The 21,866-nt window shown below is 49.9% G+C and overlaps 1 protein-coding gene across 4 annotated transcripts in view; it reads right to left on the bottom strand.

The window, feature by feature from the left end:
• Positions 1–242: 242 nt before the first annotated feature.
• The window catches only part of LOC104858689 (tubulin monoglycylase TTLL3), a 26,536-nt gene continuing 4,912 nt past the window's right edge, over positions 243–21,866 (bottom strand). The window contains exons 1-12 of one of the 4 annotated variants that reach the window (XM_033768111.1): positions 21,809–21,860; positions 21,633–21,721; positions 19,515–19,677; positions 19,293–19,390; positions 18,022–18,150; positions 17,112–17,226; positions 16,316–16,414; positions 14,623–14,818; positions 11,379–11,527; positions 7,079–7,322; positions 5,035–5,518; positions 243–1,796 (exon numbers count right to left, since the gene is read on the bottom strand). In XM_033768111.1, the coding sequence (XP_033624002.1) occupies positions 1,416–1,796; positions 5,035–5,518; positions 7,079–7,322; positions 11,379–11,527; positions 14,623–14,818; positions 16,316–16,414; positions 17,112–17,226; positions 18,022–18,150; positions 19,293–19,390; positions 19,515–19,677; positions 21,633–21,680 (2,106 nt within the window). In that variant the 5' untranslated portion in view covers positions 21,681–21,721; positions 21,809–21,860 and the 3' untranslated portion in view covers positions 243–1,415. Of the gene's footprint in view, positions 1,797–5,034; positions 5,519–7,078; positions 7,323–11,378; positions 11,528–14,622; positions 14,819–16,315; positions 16,415–17,111; positions 17,227–18,021; positions 18,151–19,292; positions 19,391–19,514; positions 19,678–21,632; positions 21,722–21,808; positions 21,861–21,866 lie in introns of those variants that run through there. The other 3 variants (XM_033768109.1, XM_019206850.2, XM_033768110.1) reach the window with 3 other exon arrangements.

Genomic DNA, 21,866 nt, shown 5'->3' with positions numbered 1-21,866 from the left:
GAGTCATCAAGGCCCTGCCTGTGGATGACAGGGCCTTGGGGCCCACCAGTGTGCCGAGCTGCGGTCTGAGGCCCTGCCCCGGCCTGTGGGGTCGGAGCACAGGGGGACGTGGTAGCCAAGCCCTGGTCTGGAGTCTGGGAAAGTGGGACAGGACTGTGGGAGCAAGGGAGGCTCTGAGGGCCAGGGAGGGCCCCAGGCTCACCAGCTGCCCTTCAGGGTCACAGGGGCGGTGTCGCGAGCATCGATTTGAGAATCGGATCCCAAGCTGGGAGCTCTGAAATGTCTCCCTAGCTCCGAGGTAATGAAAGCTACAAGTGATATGTCTTTTAAGGAATTTTATTGTCACACAAGCAAAGTAATATCAAAGCAAAAGCAAAGTAATATTAAGGCAAAATACCACAATAGCACTCAAGAGAATGAACAACAATCAAAGGAACATTCTAGTCTACACGATGTAACAGGACCATATCGTGTGGACTGGAATGTTCTCCCGATCGCCAGTGTAACAGGACTATACGACCTGAGTCCGTGGCACGGAGTGCGAGGCTGTCGAGCAGAGGTTCGAGCTGCGACGTGATGTTCGGTCTGGATTCTGGCAGAGCCTCCGGCAGCAATCAGTCAAGTCGCGAGGAGCAGCGACGTGTGACAGTCAGGTTGGGTCGCGGTGGACGACGACGACTGGTCTTGGGTTCGCTGCTTTTATACCCTGACCTCTCCTTATCGTTCAGGCCATGTACTCAAGGTGGTCGTAAGGCGGGAGGTGTCCAGCCTTATCTGAGTTAACGCCTTGACACTCTCCATTACCTCACTTCAAACTCTTAGTCATATGTCACAGCAAACTCTTATCTGTCCTGACACTCAGCTCCCAGGCTGTCAGCTGTCAAGCTGTCAGCTGTCAAGCTTCACTCAGTTTCACTCTAGTTTTATTTTGCTTAATTCTACTTTTTGTGGGGTCACAAAGTCCTATGTTTTACATGTTCACTACAGGCGGTCAGTGGACGAACAGACCTGGGTCTGCATCCTGGCTCTGACCCTTCTGAGTTGTGCAACCTCGGGCAACTTCCTTATACTTCGTGCTGCCTGGGCTGGAGAATGAGGACAACAGCACCCACCTCACTATGTTATGAGGACAGAGGAATTGGGCAGGGTGTCCACACTAAGTGCTGTAGAGTATTTCTCTTGCTGCCCCAGGCTGCTCTGCCTGGAGGCAAAGGCAGACTCTGGGAACACCTGGGCTTGGGGCCTCCTAACTTGGAATGTCTACCTGGCAGGTAACTGCCCTGAAGGGACAATACTTGTGGGGCTCCATATTTAACAAGAAAACTTGGTGAGCCATGGCTGTGACTTGCTACTGAGGGGTCCATGAAAGGAGGGCAAACCGAGAAGGATAGGAGGGTCTTGGAGAGCAGAAGAAATCATCTCGGGACCCTCAGGTGTGCAGGGGTGATGGGAATCTTCAGATGCAAAGGTAGTCTGGTCTGCTTGGGGTTGGGGCAGAGCAGGGCTGTGGCTCTTTTTGCCTTGCCTTTCTTCCCCTTTCCGGGGACCAAGGTAGTGACAGTGGAGGCTGGCTTTTCCATGTGCCCCCGGCTCCTGGCCCCGCCAACTTTCCTAGAAGCTGACCTGTGGGTAGGGGTCCCTGAGTCCTTGCCTTCAACAGAGCCTCGCTGGGTCAGCAGACGAGGAAGCGCAGGGTGGAGCCCCACCCGTCGATGATACATGGCCAGGGGTTTCTTGATGGTGGAGCCTTCCACCAGGAGCCGGATGCCCACGTACTGGGGTACCTCCACCGCAGGCTGTGGCAAGAAGAGGAGACAAGGCCCACTCAGACAGCAACATAGGGGCCCTCAGCTGAGAGAAGCTGGGGCAGAGATGGACATAAGCAATTTCTGAGGCCCTGTTCACAACTGGAAAGCCCACCTGTGTCCGCCAAGGGTCTCTCCAGATGTCCCAAGAGACAGACTCCAAGGCCATCCCCACTGTGTGCCCCTCTGCCTTGCTGGAAGGTGTGCGTGGCTCTCCTCCCAGAGCCACACCAAGGAACAGCTGCCTGAGCCACGCCTGGCAGATTGCAGAAGGAGCTGAGGTGACAGCCACACAGCTAGGAGACTCGGAGCCTGCCAGGTCTCAGGAGCAGAAACAACCAGACTAAAATAGGGCAGAGAAGGCCGGGCATGGTGGCACACGCCTGTGATCCCAGCGACTGGAACCAACCATTCCTGAATCTCTGATACCATTCACTCGGCACTTGCTAAAAGTAGGGCCAGCAGAGCCCCTGGGCAGCCCCAGCTGGTGAGAAGCCCATCCTTAACAAAGCCTCCTTTAATGAATGTGAAATGGACAAGAGAATCAGAAATTTATTTATTTTTTATTTTTTTAGGTTCTTCTGGTGGTACTGGGATTTAACCCAGGCCCTTTCTAGCTCTCCCTATTTTTTAAATTTTGAGGCAGAGTCTTACTAAGTCTATAAATTGTCCAGGCTGGGCTCAAACTTTTAGTCCTCCTCCCTCAGCCTTCCAGAGTACTGGGACACCAGGCATGTACCACTATGCTGGGCTTTTTCTTTCTTTCTTTCTTTCTTTTTTTTTTTTTTGAGGCAGGTTCATACTAAATTGCACAGGCTGAACTCAAATTCACCACACTCCTGTCTCAGCCTATGAGTACCTGGGAGCACTTTATCACTCTAATAAATAGGTAAGAAGCCAGGTATGGTGGTGCACAACTGTGATCCCAGCACTTGAGGCTGAGTTTAAGGCCAACCAGTCCTACACAGTTAGTCCAACGTCAGTCTGAACTAACAAGCAAGACTCAACTCAAATAAATAAGTAAAAAGTATATAAAATAGGTAAGAAGCCGGGCGTGGTGGCACATGCCTGTAATCCCAGCACTTGGAAGGCTGAGGCAGGAGGATTGCTGTGAGTTCAAGAACAGCCTGGACTACATAGTGAGCTCTAGGTTAGTCTCAACTACATAGTGAGACCCTGTCTCAAACAAAACAAAACAAAACAAATAAAATTGGTATAAATAACAACTGGATACCAAAAACAGTTACTTGGCAAGCATGACAAGAAAATGCATAAACAGGACACAGACAAAGTGGGTTTAGCGTCTCCCAAGACTTCATGTGCTATAATTTAGTTTCTACTCAGGTATAAGAAGGAAACTTAGACAACAATGGTGTTGGAAGGGAGCTGGGATCAGATAAAGTTCAGGGTGGATGAGTCCTGGGATGGCATCCTGCTGGCTCTACAAGAGGAGAGACCAGGCAGACACGCAGACATGGTTGTTCTCCCTGTGCTCCCTTGTCTCTCAGGGCTATTGCTGTGGCCTACTACTGAGCTGCCCTGCACTCCTGTCACTCGAAAGGTGACATCCTGCGCACCTCAGGACACTGCAAGCGAGAAGGCCAGAAACAGACAAGGCCCACTGGTCTCGCACCTCCAGAACTGGAAGCCAGAACAAAGCTCTTTATAACTTACCCAGTTTACTTATTAGCAACAGAGAAGGGCCTACAATACAAATAATAACTGCAAAAGAGAAGACATAGCTTCTGGTGGAAAGAACTGGTAGCCACTATCTTTTTATTTTTATTGATACATTTTATTTGTTTGTTCTGAGACAGGTTCTCACTATGTAGCACAGGCTGGCCTTGAACTCAGTTATTCCTCTTGCCTCAGCCTCCCAAGTGCTGGGATTACACATATGTTGCCACCACACCTGGCTGGCAGCCACCCACTTAACCCGCAGTCAAATTCAGCATCACTAACTGTGAGACACTCTGATGATTATGTTCCTCGTGATGTCACATGGGACACCCAGCAGCCCTTCTAGTGTTTTTACCAAAATGTCTAACCTGAACGTCACTAGTCTGACCTAACTTCTAGTTCATAAGACCTTCTGATAACAGACCAGAAGACTGAGTTAAACAACACCATAAGAAAAATCAGATAAATCCAGAATGTGGGACAGTTCTACAAAAAAACCAGCTGGGTCCCTTCAGAGATCAAGATGATGGGGAGAGCAATGGAGCCGTCCAAGATTAAAAGATTAAAGGGACAAAAGCACCCCATGCTGGGTGTGAACCCTGGACTGCGCTGACCTAAAAAATCAGCAGGGACAGACACTTGTGGCACAATAGGACATTTGAAAAGTGCAAACACAGATATGCTTCAGGCTTGGGCAGGGCCTCTGGCACCACACACTGCTGGCAGTGTCCCTTGCTGCACGTCTGGGAACCACTGTGTCACCACAGCATCCTGCCCTGGGGCTCTGCTATCATGTGTTCCTCATTTACCATTGTTTTTGTTTCTAACATTAAGGATTTAACTCAGAGCCTCAAGCCAACTAGGATCTACCACTGAGCTACATCCCCAGCCTTGATACACACCCTCACTAAGTAGCCCAGCCTGGCCTCAAACTGGTGATCCTCCTGCCTCAGCCTCCTGAGTAGCTGGTATTACAGGTACGTGCCACCATACCTGCCTTTCAGATTGATTTTTTTAGAATTCTCTAAGTAGATTCAAATCTTTTTTTTTTTTTTTCCAACTCTTTTTGGAACAAGATAAGTTAATAACAGCTTCCACTAGTTGACTTACTAAAATGTCAGGTACTTTATAAGTGACACCACTTATCACAAAATGCAAGGCCTTATTAGGTAATAACAACAGCTAAATGTGCACAGCATTTATTGTGCATGCACTTTTTTCCAGTACTTTCTTCATCAACTCACTTAATTCTCATAATCCTATGAATTAGGTTTTGGTTTTATTCTTGCTTCACAGATAAGGAAACTTGGAGGTTGGGAATTTGTAGTTACTGAACAGAGATTTGAACCTGAGAAGGCCCTGAATCTACCCCTCTCTAATAATGTTATCCATGTAAGTAAGAGAAAGATGAAATCTCCACTTTCCCAGTGAGGAAATTGAGTTAAAGGAGGGGACGGCTGTGCTCAGGTCCTGACCTGTGCTTCCCTGTGGAGCTAGCTGCTGGGAAGGGGACAGACTCCCTGGGGTCCCCCCCAGCTCAGCCCCTCACCTGCTTATAGATGAGCTCGAAGGCTCCTGTGTCACAGCTGCGATCCAGCCGATGGTCGATGACCACGCGCAGGGTATCGGCTTGAACCCCAGCACAGAGCCTTGCAGTGACAGGCGTAGAAGGCGCCATGGTGGGGCTGGCATTGATCTCAATCAGCCAGGGCTGGAAGTCTTCACCGAAGACAAAATCAGCACCGTAGAGCTCAAAGCTGGCCTTCCGGTCCTGCACAGTGTCCTGGGAGGTCTGCAGCGCATGGATCACCGCAGCCTTCATACCTGGCACAATGACTGCAGACCAGGCGTCTGGGGCCCCTGTCTCCCGCAGGTGGGCCTGGAACTTCTGGCTGGACCACATGTTGTCAGGGGGCAGCATAGGATGCCGGTGGCTCGAATTCTCCAGGTGCTTCTGGATGGAGTTGTTGCACAGGTGTACTGAACTGGACAGAGAAGAAAGCCCGTCAGCGAGGCCTGTCCAAGTTGTGGCCCTGCTGAAGAAGATGAGAGGATAAAGACCCAGGTCTCTGTACACTCCCTCCAGGCCAGAGTCCTCTCTCAGGCCCATGCTGAAGGCTCTAACCAGAGGCCACAGTGTGGAATGCTTCATGCCTAGCTCAGGGACCCTGCACTGCTCAGAGGATAAGGAGATATGAGTGTGGCCTTTAGCTGTCAGGTCCTCCACCATCCTCACAGGTGCAGTTGTGAGCCACAGGCAGGCCATTTCACCCGTGTGCTCCTCCATGCGCAGGGTCAGGAGCAGCAGTACCAGACTCACTGGATTTTTATGAAAAATGACTGGGATGTACATGGCACCTATCACACGTGAACCACTTGATAACTGAGAGTTAGTCTGTTTTTTGTTTAGTACTGTGGATTGAACCCAAGGTGTTTGCACTGAGCTGAATCCCCAGCTCTTTCATAAGTTTTTATTTTTCTAAATACTGAGACAGGGTCTTGCTGAGTTGAGAAGTTGCCCGGGTGGGGCTGAAACTTGAGGTCCTGTCTCAGCCTCCCCGAGTGCTGGTATTCCAGGCATGTACCACCACACCTGACCACAATGACTTTAATTTTCCTTCCTTTTGGCAGTACTCGAGAGTGATCCCAGGGCCTCACGCATGCTAGGTCAAGAACTAAGCCACTGAGCCACACCCAGCACTGCTCTACCCCTTTTGAGACAGAGCCTTGCTAAACTGCCCAGACAGGCCTCAAATTTGCTATCCCTTCCAGGCTGCCTCACAGCTCCCTCCCTGTTAGCTGGGATTACAGGCGTGTGCCACCACATGGGCCATTCTAAGTCCATACTGCTGCCTCCATTCTTCAGAAGTGGAAACAGGCCTGAACAGGTTTTCACCTAACCAAGGGCACACACCACGGAAGCTTCGCAGAGAGCATCTGAACCCAGGCCATAACGAAGCCTCTTCTCATCCCCGAAGTTAATACCTCTTATTGTTTCTCTTCTCCCAGCTCTCTGCTGGCCTGCCTTTACCAGCTCTCCACTTTTCTTTTCGGTACTAGGGATCGAACTCAGGACCTTGGACTTGCGAGGCAGGTGGCAGCACCAGTGAGCTAAATCTCTGGCTCCACTTTTCTTTTTTTTTTTTTTTTTTTTTTTTGAGACAGGGTCTCACTATGTAGTTGAATTGCCCTGGAACTCACTATGTAGCCCAGGCTGGTCTTGAACTCACAGGGATCATCCTGTCTCAACCTCCCAAGGGCTGGGATTACAGGCCTATGCCACCACGCCCGGCTCACTTTTCTTTTTATACATGTCATCTTTTATCCCATTAAATCATGGTGCCCATTATGCTCACTGTGCATGTGTCTCCCTGCTGGAATGTGTGCTTGTGAGAGCTGGGATCTTGTCTTGTTGGCCACTCCGTCCCAGGTTTCTAGGACAGCACGTGGCCCGGTGTCCACTCTCAGCAAGCGCCTCTGCATGAAGGCAGGGGATGGAGCTGGCTGTCTGACCCTGCCTGGAGCTGTGTGGCTATGAGACAAGAGCTCCCAACCAAACCGGGGGCTCACAGGAGGCAAGAAGCAGAGCTCACTTGTCCAGGTTCTTCAGGGAGAAGGGCTGTGTGGAGAAGCGGATGTAGCTTTCTCGGTAGAACCACACAGTAAGTGGATTCCAGTCAGTTACCAGGAACCACTGCCTCAGGTCAAACTTGGTGCCAAAGATGAGCAGGGGCCGCTCGATGTACTTCTGCACGACCCACTTGCCATCCTTCATCACCGTGGGGTTGCAGTCCACCAGCTTCAGCATCTCCTCCAGGCGGTCCATGCACAGGATGCCTACGAGAACAGGGTGGTCAGGCGGGCAGGCTGTGCTCCTCCCCAAGGGGCAGGACAGCCACGTGGCCAAGGGTCCTGCTCCCTCTGTGAAAGCTGACTTGTTTAGGTTTTTAATATTTTTCTAGTTAACTATTAACTAGTTAATATATTTCTAGTTAACTATTGAAAAAGAACATATGGCCGGGGATTTAGCTCAGTGGTTCTGCCGCCTGCCTCGCAAACACAAGGACCCGAGTTCGATCCCTGGTACCAAAAAAAAAAAAAAGTACTGGCTTTTTTGTAAATATGGGGAAATACTACATTCCTCTGATAGTTTAAAAATTATAAACCAAAAAAAAAAAATTCATACAAAAGGACATAGAGCACACCAAAGCAAACAAAAACACCAAACCAACCCAGAACAAAGCACCTAGACCTCCTCTCTAAAGGTCGACCACTACACATCCCAGACCCACAGTGGTGTCTTTCTAAATAACATTAGTCTCTCTAAATTACACGAATTAAAGCAAGCCAATGACTTGGACGAGGGCTAGCACATGGCAAGAGTCCAGTGAATGCTAACTCACACCATTCACACTAACACCTGTAGGATACATTTCCAGTCCTGTCTACCAGGCTCAAGGGCATCTGCATTTTCCATTTTCCATTGCCAAAGGTTTCCTTCCAACTTCCAGTCCTGGCAAAAATGTATGAATGAGACTGTGTGTCTGCCGAGAGAGCACGCAAACAGCTGACCATTGGTTTGGGTCACTCTGCTGGCTAGAAAATGGCATCTTATTTGTTTATGCACAGGGTCTCAGTATGTTGCCTGGGATGATTTTGAACTTCTAGGCTCAAGTGATCCTCCTACCTCGGGCTCCCACATAACCTGAGACTACAGGTGCATGCCACCATGACTTTTTTTCTTTTTTGGTGCCAAGGTCTTACACATGATAAGCACTGGATTTAGCTACCACTGAACTAATCCCTCAGCCCATTATGTCCTTTTTTTGTGTGGTACTCCACCCATTGTTTTATCTCTTCTGAGTGAAGTTAAGCATCTTATGACTATAAGGCATAATTTTCTTTTTCTTTTTGGTACCAGGGATTGAACTCAGGACCTTGTGCTTACGAGGCAGGCAGTGGCACCACTAAGCTAAATCCCTGGCCCTATTTTTCATTTTTTGAGGCAGGATCTTACTTTGTAGTTCAGGATGGCCTCAAACTCATGACGATCCTCCTACCTCCGCCTCCCAAATGTGGGATTACAGTGTACATTACCACACCCAGCCTAAAGTATATTTTTTGTTTTTATTTTGTTTTGTCTCAAAAAAACAAAACAAAAACAAGAAAACCAAAACCTGAAGCTGTATACCAGGTGAGGGAGATATCCATGCCACCTCATCCAGGCTAGGTCCCACCATGCAGCTACCAAACAGAACTGAGTGAGACCGCGCAGGCCCCAGAGCCTAGGGACAGGCACTGCCCATGCGGGCCTGACAGGGCAGAACAAGTCATCAGGTGGAAATGGGGACAGGCCCAGGCTCTGGCCCGCGGGTGACATCCACTTTCTGCCTCTGAGAGCTGTTTACACAAGTTTGCTCACAGTGTGACAACTCATTCATTGTGTGCTCACTGCACACCCATTCAGCAGAGCCTGCCATACACACCTCAGTGACGGTTTTTAAAATGGAGGTAAGGGCCAGGGATTTAGCTCAGTGGTTTCAGCCCCTGCTTTGTAAGAGCAAGACCCGAGTATGATCCCCAGTACCAAAAAAAAAAAAAAGGAGATAAAATATTACAATTTAGTGCTAGCTATAAGGGGATTCATTATATTATTTCTCTTCTGTGTACGTTTGAAAGTGTTCATAATAGGCAGATATGGTGGCACGTATTACAGACCCAGTTACTTGGGAGGCTGAGGCAGGAGGATCACTTGAATCGAGGAGTCTGAGGCCAGCCTGGACAACATAGTAAGACCCAGTCTTTTGAGAAATAAAATGAAGTACCCATAAAAAATAACTTTAAGCTAAATAAAATCTGATATATTGAAGTGATCTCTAATGTCCACTGCTAAGAAGCAAGGCCAGGTATGGTGACACAGGCTTATAATTCCAGTTCTGGGGGTGGCTGAGAGGGGAGAAGCAAAGCCAGCCTGGGCAATGGTAAATACTGAGACCCTATCTCAGGAAAAATATGTGCAAAACTGAATTTTTTTTTTTTTTTTTTTTTTTTTTTTGGTACCGGGGATCAAACTCAGGTCCTTGCTCTTGCGAAGCAGGTGGCGGAATCACTGAGCTAAATCCCCAGCCCTGAAATGAGTTTTTATATTAATTAATATAGAGAGACACAAATGAAAAATGAGAATATAAATGAAAAAATGGAAATAAAGTATTTGTAAATAGGGAAGGGAGGAGGGAGTAAAGGGAGGGCAGGGTAAAGGGTAAAAATGAGAACCAAGACCTGTCATGTAAAGGTACAAGATCCCAATGATAAATGTAACTGTACTGTATACCTAAAATGTACGAATAAACTCAATGAGAAAAAAAACAAATGAGACTAAAAATAGTTTTTTTTTTTTTTTTTGAGACAGGGTCTCACTATGTAGTTGAGACTGACCTGGAACTCACTATGTAGCCCAGGCTGGTCTTGAACTCACAGCGATCCTCCTGTGTCAGCCTCCCGAGTGCTGGGATTAAAGGCACATGCCACCACTCCTGGCTCAAGAATAGTATTCTGTTTAAAATAAAATACACCCCCACCAAATGTATAGGAAAAATGTAGAGAAAATACACCAAACTGGGTGTGGCAGCACATGCCTATAATCTCACTGGAGGCTGAGGCAGGAGGATCATGAAGTATAAAGTGAGATCTTGTTTCAAAGAAAAGAAACTAGGGCCAGGGATTTAGCTCAGTGGTGCCACTGCCTGCCTTGTAAGCCCAAGGACCTGAGTTCAATCCCCCATACCAAAAAAAACAAAAGAAAAGAAACACAGCCAGCTGCTGAGAGCAGCTATCTGTCAGTGAAATTAGGGTGGCTTTTGCTTGTTTCTACTTTTCTGTATTTGTCTTTTCTAATACAATAACCACAAATTTTCATAATTGGAAAAAAAAAAAGAAAACAACACAAGGTAGAAAAAGAAAGCAACCCAATTCTGGCTTCTCTGTTTTTTGGGTTTTTTTGTTGTTATTGCTGTTTGAGACAGGATCTTGGTATGTAGCTCAGGTTAGCCTTCAAACTGTGATCCTCCTGCCTCAGCCTCCCAAGTGCTGAGATTGCAGGTGTTCACTACCAATTCCTGACTCTGGTTCTGGTTTGATGTGACATCTTCTCCCCAAGATGAGTTAAGTGTTCTGCTTCAGGAGCTGCAACAGCTTCTCCTGGGCAGGAATCGACCCCAGGGCAGTATCTGGAGGGATGTGGTAGCAAATTGTTTCCTACCTCCTGGGAGCCTCCTGCGGTCTGGAGGCCAGGCTTCTATGCCAACCTTGTGCACTGCTCAAGTCCGAGCCACACTTCACAGAGCAGCCAGGAAAACCACGACCCAGCAGTGGTTAGGCCCAGACCTGGCAGAGTGCAGAGTGCCCCTTAAATCTAAATCTCTGAGGAACAGCAGCTCCCTCGTCTCCTGAAGGAGAGCTACCCACAAAGGCAAGCCAAGAGGTAGAAGAGTAGAGCCTGGACCCTAGTTATGGCTTCCATGTCCATGTCCTTAACCACTGTACTAAACCCTGCAAGGACAGGCTGGGACAGCTGAGAGCCCAGAGTCACCAAACCTCCCTGGAGCAGAAGCGTGAGCTCCAAGAGCAGGAGGGCCACAGCTCGCACTGCCATCCCAGGCGCTGCCAGTGTGGGGCAAGGGCTGGGCCTAGCACTTCCCTGAACAACCTCAGATGCAACACTGCACTGAACCCTCACTTCCTCACAGCCCAGGAAAAAGGCTTGGAGAGGGGGCATGGCTTGTGTGAGGTGATGCAGAATACCAGTGATACAGCTGGGATTTGAACCCAGGCAGTCTGGGTACCCAGAGGGCAGGTCATGGGATGCTGGTGCAGAGATCGGGGCCTGGCCCCTACCTCGTCCACGGGACTTGGCTCCTGGCTTCACGATCCAGATGTTGCAAACCCCCTCCATGTCGATCTGGGGTACCACGGCCCGCAGCTGCTGCAGGATGTCCTCACAGTGCTGCACCTGAGTGTCAAGGTGCTTGAGTTCGGCGCCCTTGCTGTGGGAAAATAGTGGTACTGCAGCAGGCGGGAGGACAGCCCCACCACCACCACTACAGTCCTGCCAACCTGGGCTGTGCTTTCCCCTCGGATTTGGACAGGGCTCTCTTGCACTGACCCCACCCTCAAGCCACCCAGCTCCACCCCTGACTGGCCCCCACCAAGAGTAGGAAAGGCTGGAGAAATCCCTTATTTCACCATCTGTTCTCCCTCCAACCTTCCACCTCCACCACCTGCTTCCTATTCAAACTCCTTTTGGCTGAGCAGCACTGCACCGATCTGGGGCTTTCCACATATTATCCAAAGTCCTCTCAACAACCCTGCCAGGGAAGCGTTACTTGTCCTTTCTAAAAAGGCATATGCTGCTGAGCTGTGTGACTGCTCCATGATTCAAATGCCTGGTCGGTTCACCGGAAGGTGCTCTTTGGGTTTACTCCCCTCCTGATCTGGACCCACCACTGGCTGATAGGTTCCCTTTCAAGTCTAATTCCAGTCAAGCACATCTGTAATACAACGTCCCTGGCTGCCTTTCTCTTCCCATCAGGTTCCCCCACCAGATCCAGATGCTTATTTAGTTACTGCCTGTCGCTCTCCAATAGAACTGTGTGTGTGTGTGTGTGTGTGTGTGTGTGTGCGTGTGCGTCTGGGTATCAAACCCCAGAATGCTAAGCATGCACTCTACCACTAACCTACATTCTCAGCCTGAGAAGGAACATCTTCCCAGCTGTGATTCTTTGCTGTAGTTTCATCTCAAAACACTGTATCCACCACTCCTGAGCTGCTCCGCATTCTGAGAGTCAAGAGACAGCAGCAGGGCAGTGCGCCCTTGGCCACTGGGCTGTCCAGGTAGACAGGACTTCCTGGACAATGTGGGACCATGCTTCTCACAGGATGGAAAATGTATAGCCCAGATGGTCACTCATCCAGACTCTCCTGGACAGCAAAACCCCCTTCAAGGTGCAAATCTGGGTTTGACATCTCAGCCTCTCCAGGGTCTCCTGCTTGTCCGGGAGGCAGAGCACAGAGGGACAGCCAGATGGAGGTTCAGTAGGTGGCCCGGGAACATCCAGATCTAAATCCCATATACTTCTCCCACCCTATCCTCAGCATAAGTCTGCTCTATAAATCTGGGATGTGGCCCAGAAATGTGTCACCCAGGGAAGAGCACAAATAATTTGAAAAACTATATTCAATATGATTTTATATCTAGCAAATTATACAGGGAAGCCACATCTTTGTAAAAGCCTCGCTGGTGAGGCATGGACTTTTGTTTTGTTTTTGAGACCTAAGGGCTTGCTAAGTCATCAGTTGCCCTAGCAGGGCTAGAACTTGTGATCCTCCTGCTCAACCTTCCAAAGTAGTGCAAATAGAGTGAGCCACCACTCACCTTCCTTAACTTGAGAAATCAGGCTTCATGAGGCCACGAGGCATAAAGCACTGTGTAGCCCAGGCTGGCCTCCGACTCACAGCCTCCCTCCTGCCTCAGCCTTCTTCTGAGTGCTGCACTACAGCTGTGTGCTACCATATCTGGCGTGGATTTGTTTTAAAAAGCTGAGAAACTAGGGTTAGCAGCGTGACTTGCTGGTAGAGTGCTTGCCTACCTAGCAGATATTAGGCCTGGGTTCAATCTTCAGCACCACAAAATAACTAAATAAACAAGTAAAATTAAAAGCTGAGAAATCCTTGGGTAAATACTGAATGAATGAGCCAGGCGTGGTGGTAAATGCCTGTGATTCCAGTACTTGGGAGGCTGAGGCAGGAAGATCGCTGCCAAATTCAAGGCCTGCCTGGGCTACATAGTGAGTACAGGGTCATTATGAACTACAAAGCGAGACCCTGCCTCAAAAAGAAATTGAATGAATAAATGAATGAATGAATGAATGATGATTATTACCTATACTGAGCTCAGGACTGAGCATTTCTCTTATACCAGGCAGTATCTTATGTGTTCTTACTTTTAGGCAGTTCCCATAGTGCTCAAGAACTTGCTGCTCATGTGCTGGGAATGAAAAGGACTTACTTATGCCTCATGTCCCAACACAGCCTAACTGAGTTTAAGAAAGGTGACTTGGAGCCTGGAGTGGTGGCTCACTCTGTAATTCCAGTACTTCTGAAGGCTGAGGCAGGAGGATACAAGTTCTAGCCCTGCCATAGCAGCTGATGACTTAGCGAGACTTCATGTCAAAATAAAATATAAAAAAGGCCTGAGATGTAGCTCTGTGTAAAGGCTCCAGGTTCAATCCCCAGTTCCAGGATAAGTACAGGGTTACCTGGTCATTTTCTGACCTTCAGAAAAGACAGATGAATTATTTGCTGAAGACACTGGTCTCCATCCATTCAAGGTTCATTCATGGCTCAAGGTTGGGCTCCCAGAAATTCCTTGCCGAGTCCTCTCCTGCCACCAGCCCGCATCCCCGACCCTCATGTGTGCCTGGGCTCAGGTTCCTTCCTCCAGAAGCACCAGGCTCCCCTGCTGCAGAGCCTTGGCCAGCTGTGTAGTCCCAGCCCTCGGGCACTGGGTCACTCAGCACAGACACACCTTCAGTCCTTCCATCCCACAGGGTCTCAAGAGGCCTGTGTCCACGAAACCCATTTAGTCAGCTGTTTAACCCAAAGTTGTTCAAACCTGACTGATGCCTAAAGCCCTCTTTTCCTTTTTACTTCCCGAGGAATTAGCATTTCGTATAACAAATCTGGAGGTGGCCACACTAGAAAGTAAATCTAAGCGGCTTATGTGCCTATTTTGTGAGAGAAACCATGGGCCCGGGCTGAGCACATACCTAAAAGTATTTTCTCCTACCCCACCTTTGAGGCAGACATTAATTGGCATCTGAGAAAAGGAAGGCTCAGAAAAGGAGTGAGATCCTCCTCAAGATCCCAGAACGTGGAAGCTGCAAAGCTACGAACTGGACTCCAAGTCTGCCGACAGCTCAGGCCGCAGTCTTAGGGCTGCACTGTGCTAAGAGCTGGCTGAGAAGAGTGGTCTGGAGGCAGAGGGAGCCCTCAGGGTTCCTGAGCAGGAGAGCAGCCGGCATACAAAAGGGTGAGCCTGGGAAGGAGGCCTGCACCTGGTCCGCTGACTCTGCTTACTCACTGGACCACCTGGTAATAGCGCTGGAGGAAGAGGGCCCAGCCCTCGGGGCTCAGGCACAGCGGGGCCTCCACGTCCTTGTCGATGTCCGTGTGGGCCAGGTTGCTGAGATGCTCCTCACATGCACACAGAGCCTCGTCCACAAATTCTGGGGACACCACCACCGGCTTCTTTTCCTGCTTCTTAGGCTGCTTATCTCCTGCAGAGATAAGAAGGGGCCTGTCCTCCAACACTGGGATGGGCAAAGTGTCACATGCCACAGTCCCTGCTGCCCCAGGGCCTATCGTTTACCTGAGGCCTCTCCTAAAGACACCTGAGGTCCATTGTGAGCCTGGGCTCGCCACTCACCTGAGGCTTTACCCCAGATCACCTGCAACCTGAGTGCTTCCCCTTTGGCCCCACTGTCCTAGGCCCTCTTAGTCCCTTACAGCTCTACCCTAAATGTCTCCAAGGTTGCCACAGCACCTGTGACCCCAGCACACACCTGTAGCCCCTGTCTGTCATGTCCTGGAAGCCTTGGACTAGGCCAATGATGGCAAACCTTTCGGAGATAAGTACCCACAGTGGAACTCAAAACCCATTTTTTATCACAAAGTGCCAATACTGCAATTAAACCTCAATATTGAGGTTTAAATTTAGAAGTAACAACTCTACATTAACATCTTTTGTCTTAAAAGAAAAACAGATAACAGGTGTGCCACAGGTTCACCAACACTGGCCCAGGCAATCCCAGGTACACAGGATACCAAGTGTGAGACAGCTGCTTAAGTCCCAACTCATCAGAATTGCACCTACTCGCAGGGTCTTGAACTGCCAAAGCACTGACCTACACATGCAGTTACAAACCCACAAGTGACATGCCAGGAACTGACCCCTCACCCAAAACTCTGACTCCCCAGACATGGCAGGGCTTCCTGAATCCTGCTGGACAGTGGAGGCACTCAACCTCTGCAGCCTGACTCATGCCCAAACCCACCACCGTGGAAGGTTAAGTGCAGAGTGTCCACCACACACGAGTCCCTGTGCTCCCGATCCTGGTAGACAGTCTCACTTGTACCCAACACACCAGGCCAAGGAACAGCAATGTGAGGTCTCCTGCAGGAGGAGCAGGGATCTCTCTCCTCTCTAGAGTGCTGCCTCCTACTTTCCTGAATAACTGGCTGCTGAGCCCTGCATTATAGGACTAGGGGCATAGACACAGGAGCCAAGCCCAGAGAGGGAAAGAATAAGCAATGGGCTGGGCTGGCATACAGTGAGGGATGCCATGTTCCTCTACTCCAGATTTTCCTTGTGTCCTCAGGACTCCTGTGACATGGTCTCACCACCTCTTGCTCCTCAGAGGGGACCCCACACATCCTCATGTGCCCATCCAAGCTCATCCTCACAACAGGCCCAGGGAAGGCCTGACCAATGAACAAGTGGAAAGGAAGGCAAGGTGGGGCATGAGAGGGGTATGAACAGGCAGGAGACAGGAGGACAAAAAAGCAAGCGGATGGGCAGGAAGGATGAAGGGGGTGTGGAGCGGATGGCAGGCAGTGGATGAGGAGATGAAGAGATGGAGGTGTGGGTCAGTGAACAGATGGATGGACAGAGTGCTGGGCAACTGCCAAGTATGGACACTATGTGGACAGCAGTGGACAGATGTGTGGATGAGCAGATGAGGTAGGCAGGGGAATGGAACTACCATAGTACCTACCTGTGGCCTCTTCCTCTTCTGTCTGGACAGAGTACGACTTCCACTCTGACTTCACCACCAGCTTGAGAACGTTGCGGGCAGCTGTCAGCCAGAAGTCCTCTGCTTCCGGGGCAGGGGATACCCTGCTCAGCCCCTAGGCTCAAGGCCTGTTCTGATTCTGGAACCTGATCATGACTTGCCCCATTCTGGGTCCAGAACCTGACTTCACCTGTTCTGTCTCTAGAACCTGGCTCCTGTCTCAGTTACAGAATCAGACCTAGAATGTGACCAGACCTGGCAAATATTCTCTCTTTCCAGTCTGGCCTAGACCTGCTGTTCCTCACCTATCCTGATGCTTATTCTAGTTGGTGAGCCCAACCTTGACCCAAACTTTTCCAGGTCTGGAATACAATCTGAAACACAGCATCTACTCTGGTTCTAAATTCTGATCTGAATTTAGAACATACTTTGATCTTGGGACCTATTGTCTTAGGAACCCACAAGCCAACCACCTTTTTTCAGAGCTCCATCCAGCTAACAGAACTTCTTGTAGGCCAGGAATCCATGCTGGGTTCCAGATACAACTTCTAGAGCCTGCTGTAGAATATGAGCTAAGCTATTTGAGCTTTTCTAACAGTCGAGGCTGGCCAGGTCAGGCTCACTGAGGAAAGCATATTAAGGAGAGGAAGGGACAGGGAGAGAGGAGAAAATCCGTGGAGGCAGATAAGGGTGAGGAAAGGCCTTTGCTCTCTAGCGAGCCAGAGTGTTAGGCTCTGTCCTCCAGCCTGAGGGTTGTCACGGGCAGGGCTCACCTTACCTATGAAGGCTTTTTTGTCATCCTCAGCACCTAGGCGGTAGCACCGAGGGAAGAAGGAGTCCGCATCAGCCTCATCGAACCATGGCAGATTCCGGAGATTGAGACACAGACCCACCTGTGGAAACACCTGATGAGGTGGCAAGGCGGGGACTCCACACACAGCACACATCCAGACAGTGAGGCCTGACCTGCCCAGATCTATCCACAGACCTGTCCGGGGGCCCCAGTCCTTTCTTCTGTCCTTTGATTTCTGTAAAGACTGCCTCTTCAGCCAGCCTTCCCAGCTCACTCTGGGGAAAGCCCTTCATTTTCACCAAAGCCCTACAAGGTAGGCTCCTTGGGATTTTCATGGAAAAATGAGAAAAGTTCAGCCAGACCTGGTGGCACATGCTGTTAATCCCAGCATTCAGGAGGCTGAGGCAGGAGGTGCATGCCTTGGCCAGCCTGGGCTATACAGCAAGACCCTGTCTCAAAAAAACCTAAATTGGGCCAGGTATTTAGCTCAGTGGTTCCACCACCTTCCTTGCAAGCATCAGGTCTTGAGTTCAATCCCTGGTACAAAAAAAAAAACCTACCTAAATAAATAAAGATAAGAAAACCAAAGCTTGGAGAGGTGAAGCTACTTGCTAAGAAACCCGGGCAAGCTGGAATGGAGCCATCAGCAAGATGTGCCCTGCTCAGGAAGGGACTTTCTGCTCATGGTAACCAGGCCATTTCTGTCATTCTAACGACAGGGACCAGGTATCACGTGGGGCTTGGAGCTGAACCCAAGCCTACCAATGACTCCCTGTCTCACTGAGGCACAAAGCTCTTGCTCTCCTAAAAGCTCTCTGTGGGCACAGACAGCAGGGGGTGGGATAGTAGTCCAGGGCTGGGGTGCATGCAGCCCCACCCACTCCCAAGAGCCTACCTTTGTGGTAAAGGAGCCAGCTCGGGCATAGTGGTTTATCATCTGATCCTTGGCAAGGAAGCGACAGTCCAGCACATCCCGTCGAGTGGTCCAGATGAGGTAAGGGGTCTCATTCCGAACCATGCGGGACTGGGAGGGAGGAGGTAGACATGGGGAGGGGAGCAGGGAGGAGAAAATGCTGCCCAGGAGGCCTTGGGCACACAGCAGCTTGGGTAGAGTACAAAAAGACACCTCTTTTTGGGGCCCATGCTTGGGGAGCAGACAGGCCAGCTCCAAGTAGCCCTGTGCAGCAACTAAGCTATAAGGACATTACCCCTCACTCTAACCCAGGCCATCAGAATTTGCCCAGTGGCAGAACACACTGCAAGCAGATGGCACACAGCATGTGACAAAGGCCCTCTCACGGACCCCACAGCTCTGTCCTTCCTGCAACCCGGGAGTAGGAATAACTAGGGACACCAAGCTAGGCCTTGCTAAGCACTTTCCAAGTCCTGACCCTTACCTGCGTCCTACAAGGTAGGTGCTACTATAATTCCCATCTCACAGTAAGGCAAGTGAGAGACAGAGAAGGTGATCTGCCCAACTTCACAAAACGGAACCACAGAAAGATGCCAGTATTCAACCCTTCCTGACATGGAAACAACAATGTCAACCAGGAGGGATTACACGCCTACAATCCCAGCACTCAGGAGGCTAAGACAGGATTGCTAGCCCAGGCTACACAATGAGTTCAAGGCCAGCCTGAACTACATAGCGAGACCCTGTCTCAAAAAACAAAAGCATGCAGGGGATATATAGCTCAGTGACACAGTGCCTGGCCTGGCAGGTGTCAGGCCCTGAATTTGATTCTGTGCACACACAAAAAAAAAAAAAAAAAAAAAAAAAAAAAAAAACAACCAAAAAAAAACAGCTAGGAAAAAAACAACAAAAACCAACTTCAGAGTTCAACTCATCGCATAGCAGTGCACGCTTCAAATTCAGCTCACATGAATGTTCTCCACACTGTCACCCCAGTTATTCCCAGAGCCTTCAAGTCCCTCCCTGCAGCTTCACAAGCCAAGGATGGAGGAGAAGATGAACAAGAAGCCTTCACCAGGGAGGGAGTCCGGCCACACAGGTGATATGCCAGCCTACCCAGCCTTTGGAGAAGCAGTGCGTTTTTATACAGAGGCCCCAAGAAGGACTTGTCTGAGGTCACCCAGCTGGACACCTGCACTCTCCTTAATACTTTGAAAGCCACTGCCAGCACCCTGCTTCATCTTGGCCCTCACCATTAAAGCATGTGTCCCATCCAAGTCATGGAGCTCCAGAAAGCCATCGAAGTCCACCAGCTGTGGTAGCTGGAGTGTCTCATCTTCTTCTTCATCTTCTGTGGATGAAGAGCCCAGGCCTGATGAGACCCTGTTCCTGCCCCACAGCCTCAGCTGTGGAACAGTGCAACCAAGGGAAAGGACTCAGGAGAGAAGCTTTGGTACAGGGAGAGAACTGCTCACCATCTTCAGTGGTATCACTGTCCCCTACCACTGAGTTATCCTTCTGCAGGGGTAGCAGCATGGTGCCTGAGTGATGGACCATCTTCTTCTCCACCCAGCCCCTCCGGCGTAAGAGACCCCGGATCACGGGGTATCGGCCTTGGATCATAAAAATTTTCTTCTGCTGTAAGGTAAAAGATGGCATTTCTACACTAAGCATTGCCCAAGGGCCAGAGAGAAGACACATTGGTAAAGCAGTTATAGTCTCTGCCTGTAGGGAAGTTTTATAGTCCATCAGGAGAGACAGGACTGTGCATAGTATTATGTAGGGCACAGGGAAAGGGCACATTACTAGAACCCCTGCAGTGGGTCCTGGTCTCCTGTGAGCCACAACAGCACAAGGTGTATTAGTGAATTAAGACAGAAAATGAGACTTAGACAAGAAGCTCAGCTTTGGACCTGATCAGTGCTGCTCTGTACATCAAAGATGAAAGACAGACACACACCCCCCCCAAACAAGGAGAGTAACAGGTCACTCAGAGGGCAGGACAGAGATAATCCTACAACAATGAGGAATTTGTGTAGATGAAGATTATTCTCTTCAGGAGGCCTTCAGCTGGTATAATCCTGCCCTTGAGTGTCATAGAATCACCAGGACTACTGAGGTTTCAGCTGTGATTGGAGGCAAAAAGTTACGTTTTGACATGCCATAGCTGGCCTACAGACAGGAAAACTAGGCCTAATCATAATTTGATTATAAAATGATTTTCCCCCAAAATTATTTAGAATTGCTCCCGAAAGTATCTCATTGATGATTGTACAATAATATTTACAGATGCACTCAGGAGGCTGAGGCAGGAGGAACGCTGCAAGTCTCAGGCAGCCTATGTTACATAGTGAGTTCAAGGCCAGCCTGAACTACATAAAGACCCGTCTCAAAAAAAAAAAGTATGGATTACACTATATGTTGTAGGCACTTATATTTATAACAATATGCATGTTTAGTGGATACTGTTACCTCTAACTGATTACAAAACAGGCATAGAGAAAGTAGCTTGCCCAAGGCCACACCTGTGATTAACTGAAAGCAGAGGGATTTTTCTGGTTTTTGCTGGGGACTGAACACAGGGTCTCGGGGACACTACTGAGAAATGCACAGTGAAGGAAGGATGAAAGGAGCCACCAAGGTACACAAGCAGAAGGAAAGGCATGTTTGAAGACCATGGGGCTGGGTGTCACACAGAAGAAACTGAAAGCAGGATGCAGTAAGCAAGGTCTGTAGATGCGGCGGGGTGGGGCATTCATGAGGAGAAGGCAGTGGGTGGACTGTGGAGGGCCCTGCAGGACCTGAAACCTGGACCTGGATTGATTGATTGATTGATTGGTGCTGGGGATCAAACTCAGGTCCCTGTGCTTGAGGCAGCAGAACTCCTGAGCCAATTCCCGGCCCGAACTGTCAGCGTGAGGCAATAAAGCCAAATGCAAGAATAACAGTTGGAGGCTTTGTAAATCTGTCTTGCTATAATCTGAGAACAGAGAGGGAAACAGGGCCATTCAGGAGGTCCTTGCAATGTCTGAGGCTTGGAGGAGGGTGGCTACAGTGGGGACGCAGAAGGCGAGAAGGCTGAAAGTCCCCTTGGGGTTTGCAACCCCATAACCACCGGTAAAGGTGACGAATGATTTGCTGATGGGATTAGGGAGGGGTTGAAGGAGCAGAAAGATTTGATTTCCGGCTTGAGCAACTAAGAGATGGGAAATCAGACTGGGTGGGAATTCAGGTTTGAGCAGGAAAATTGGTATGGTTTGGCATGTGAGTCTGAAACGCCTGTAATCTCCCCCAAGAAGAGAGGTTAGAGGGCTGGGCCTGCTGGGTTTGGCTCCTGGAGGTTACCAGGGATTTTACAGAGCGGTTTCTGGTGAGAGTGGGGTGGGAAGGGCAGGCAACCAGAGGAGCAGTAGCAGGGGGCCAAGTGTCAGGAGAAGAGGGGGAGAAGGGCGCAGACAACTCCCACAGCAAGTTCTGCCCAGGAGGGGGCGCTACTCAGAGATGGGTGTGGGGCCAAGGGCCAAGGGAGTTTAGGTTTTTAAGGATGTGACAAAATAGCACATGGCGGCCCAGCCGCCCCCGCCTCCGCGGACCTTCACAGCTTTCTCTACGTGGATCTTGGCGTTTCTGAGCCGGCCCATGTGAGACGACTTGGAGAACCCGGGCCAGAGGACCAGGGGCGCTGTGGAGAGACGCAGAGGAGGGCAAGCTGGGGTCACCAGGGGGGTCACTGAGCCCCCCCCTCCGCCCTCTCCCCAAGCAGCCTCACCGTCCCTCAGAGCGCAGTCGTGCAGGGACCGGGGCTCTAGGGTACCCGGGACGCAGGC

This window comes from Fukomys damarensis, unplaced genomic scaffold (genome assembly GCF_012274545.1).
Source record: "Fukomys damarensis isolate Sample0158 unplaced genomic scaffold, DMR_v1.0_HiC HiC_scaffold_24, whole genome shotgun sequence".
In the NCBI taxonomy this organism is placed as follows: domain Eukaryota; kingdom Metazoa; phylum Chordata; class Mammalia; order Rodentia; family Bathyergidae; genus Fukomys; species Fukomys damarensis.
Note: the sequence above shows the minus strand (reverse complement) of the source record. Positions and strands in the feature narration are given on the sequence as shown.